The sequence below is a fragment of the Chlorella variabilis genome, assembly GCF_000147415.1.
Source record: "Chlorella variabilis unplaced genomic scaffold CHLNCscaffold_7, whole genome shotgun sequence".
NCBI lineage: Eukaryota > Viridiplantae > Chlorophyta > Trebouxiophyceae > Chlorellales > Chlorellaceae > Chlorella > Chlorella variabilis.
This window is the reverse complement of record NW_005435081.1, coordinates 1,790,465-1,792,665: the sequence shown is the minus strand read 5'-3', so window position 1 is coordinate 1,792,665 and position 2,201 is coordinate 1,790,465. Positions and strand designations below refer to the sequence as shown.

Below are 2,201 nucleotides of genomic sequence, written 5' to 3'. Positions count from 1 at the left end.
ACACCCACCCCCCACACCTCCGTACTTGGCTGCCTCCCTCCTCCCATCCCCAGATGGATGCTGGCCGCATGGCGCTGCTGGGGTACTCCTTTGGCGGCTTCCTGGGCGGCAGGGCCTGCTCCATGATGGGTGACGTGTTCAAGTGAGCTGCCCGCCTGCCTGCCTGCGCGCTGGAGCTGCTGCTGGCGCTGCTGCTGCTGCTCTGGCAGGGGGCGGCAGCCGGGGCAGCAGCTGGCAGAGGCACACCCGTGTTGAGCAGCGCTGCATGCTGCGGTGCTGCCAGCTGGGCATCTGGCTGGGTGTGTGAGCCAGATGGCGGCCCGGGGCCGTGTGTGTATGCGCGCTGCGGTGCGGTTGTGTGACCAGACTGGTCCCCACAGCTCGCCGCCAGAGCGGGCTGCCGGCCGCTGCACCATGCCCATTGCCCCTCGAAACCTCGCTCTTCCACAGCCGCCGCTAACTGTGCCACGCACACTACAGGGCGTGCGTGCTGACCCCCCCAGTGGCCTCCATGGCCGCCAATTACGAGAAGATTCTTGGCAGGGAGCTGTACGCGCCCTTCCAATACGTGCTCAAGGTAGGGCGGGACAGCGGCTTGTGCCGGCACCGTTGCCCCCGCCTGCACGCGTTGCCCGGCCTGCGCATGCACGCCTGCACACATGTCTGCACGTTTGGCAGAGTTGTGGCGGGCAGTGGGCGGCTGTCCGGTCCTGACACCTCGCCTGTCAGGCGCAGCGGGCGGCTTGTGTGCGCCGCCCTCGGCCCGTTGCTGTGACCCTGCCAGCTGGCTCCGCCCCTGCCTGCAGGCCAACGCCTCGCTGGTGCCCGACCAGATCCAGCCGCTGCTGGAGGATCCCATCGCCAGGGTGGGTCTGGGTGCATGTGGTGTGTGCTGTGTGCTCTGTGTGTGTGCGGAGGATCCTCCACCCCACGCTCTCCGGAGAGCGAGGGGTGGGCGGGTTTGGTGGCGATGCGCTTTGGATGGGTGTGCATGGATGGGGGCCTCCATTTAGGCTTCCTCCAATCCTTGCATTCCTCCATCCACGCTGCGCCTCCCCGCCTCATAGCGCCTCTCTGCCCCGCCTGTGCCCCCTCCGCCTGCGCCCAGATCCTGCGCCCGCTGGTGCTGGAGTGCCCGCCCGACTCCCCCGCCCCGGACCTCTTCAACATTCCCCTGGAGATGGCGCAATGTGAGCGCGGTGCAGGCCTGGGGAGGCGGGGGCTGCTGCACAGGTTGTGGGGGGGGGGTGGGTGACCGCAGCTACCCCTACCCAGCAGTTATGCCGCTGCTGGCTGCCGCCTCTCGAGCGGGCCCCCTTTGCCCGCCAGCGGCCACCTCGCCATGCCCGGCTGCGCACCACCACATGCCAGCTCACCACCACCCGCCCCCTCCCTCCCCCTGCAGCCCCGCTGGACCCAGAGCTCGTGTACTCAGCGGTGGGCTACGCGGGCCAGACGTCTGCAGACCCCGCAGACGTAGTGGACGCGCAGTGGGCCGCCTACCGCAACACCTTCACCAACTTTTCCAACCCGTACAATTCATTCATTCATTCAGCACACAGACCGGCCGCCTCTTGCTCGAGGGCGGCCCACTTTGGCCTGGGCAGCCCGGGCCGCCCTCCCCCCCGGGCGCATGTTCGGTGTTGGAGGGGTGTGCCCAGCGATAGGGGGCCCCTGAAGGCATGCGCCGAGGCCGGGAAGCGTGGTTCGGCGCTGCTGCACGCTTGGCGACTTGAACAGAACCGCGTGCCGCCGAGCTGCGGCCGCAGTTTCCGGCCCACGGTCTACGGCCGCAGCCACGGGACTCGGCGGCACGGCGTTTGGGCCCAAGCTTGCTGCCGGCGCCGCCGTGCCCGGGGGGCAGCGCGGCGGCGGCGGCACGCTGCGACGCCCCCGTGCTGCCGAGCTGCGGCCGTAGTTTCCTGCCAGAAGCCCACGGCCACAGCCACGGGACTCGGCGGCACGGAGTTTCGGTCCACGGCTTGCTGCCGCCGCCGTCGCAGGGGTGCTGCCTGCGGCGGCGGCGGCACGGCGTTTGGGTCCACGGCTTGCTGCCGCTGCCGCCGCCGCAGGGGTGCTGCCTGCGGCGGCGGCGTAGCGCACGTGGCAACCCCCCCGCGCTTTCCTTGCCTCCCATCCACCGGACCCCGTCCTGCGCTTTCACTTTGTTTCGGGAGGGGCTGCTCACTGCCTCATTGCTC

At 69.9% G+C, this 2,201-nt stretch overlaps 1 protein-coding gene across 1 annotated transcript in view; it reads left to right on the top strand.

Annotated features, from left to right (window-relative positions):
* The window catches only part of CHLNCDRAFT_51708 (hypothetical protein), a gene marked incomplete at both ends in the record, with an annotated part of 6,337 nt that overhangs the window by 3,025 nt on the left and 1,111 nt on the right, over positions 1-2,201 (top strand). Inside the window, 5 exons of the mRNA XM_005848951.1 lie at positions 54-142; positions 481-577; positions 807-866; positions 1,109-1,190; positions 1,406-1,532. Coding sequence (XP_005849013.1) covers positions 54-142; positions 481-577; positions 807-866; positions 1,109-1,190; positions 1,406-1,532 — 455 coding nt within the window. The remainder of the gene's footprint in view (positions 1-53; positions 143-480; positions 578-806; positions 867-1,108; positions 1,191-1,405; positions 1,533-2,201) is intronic.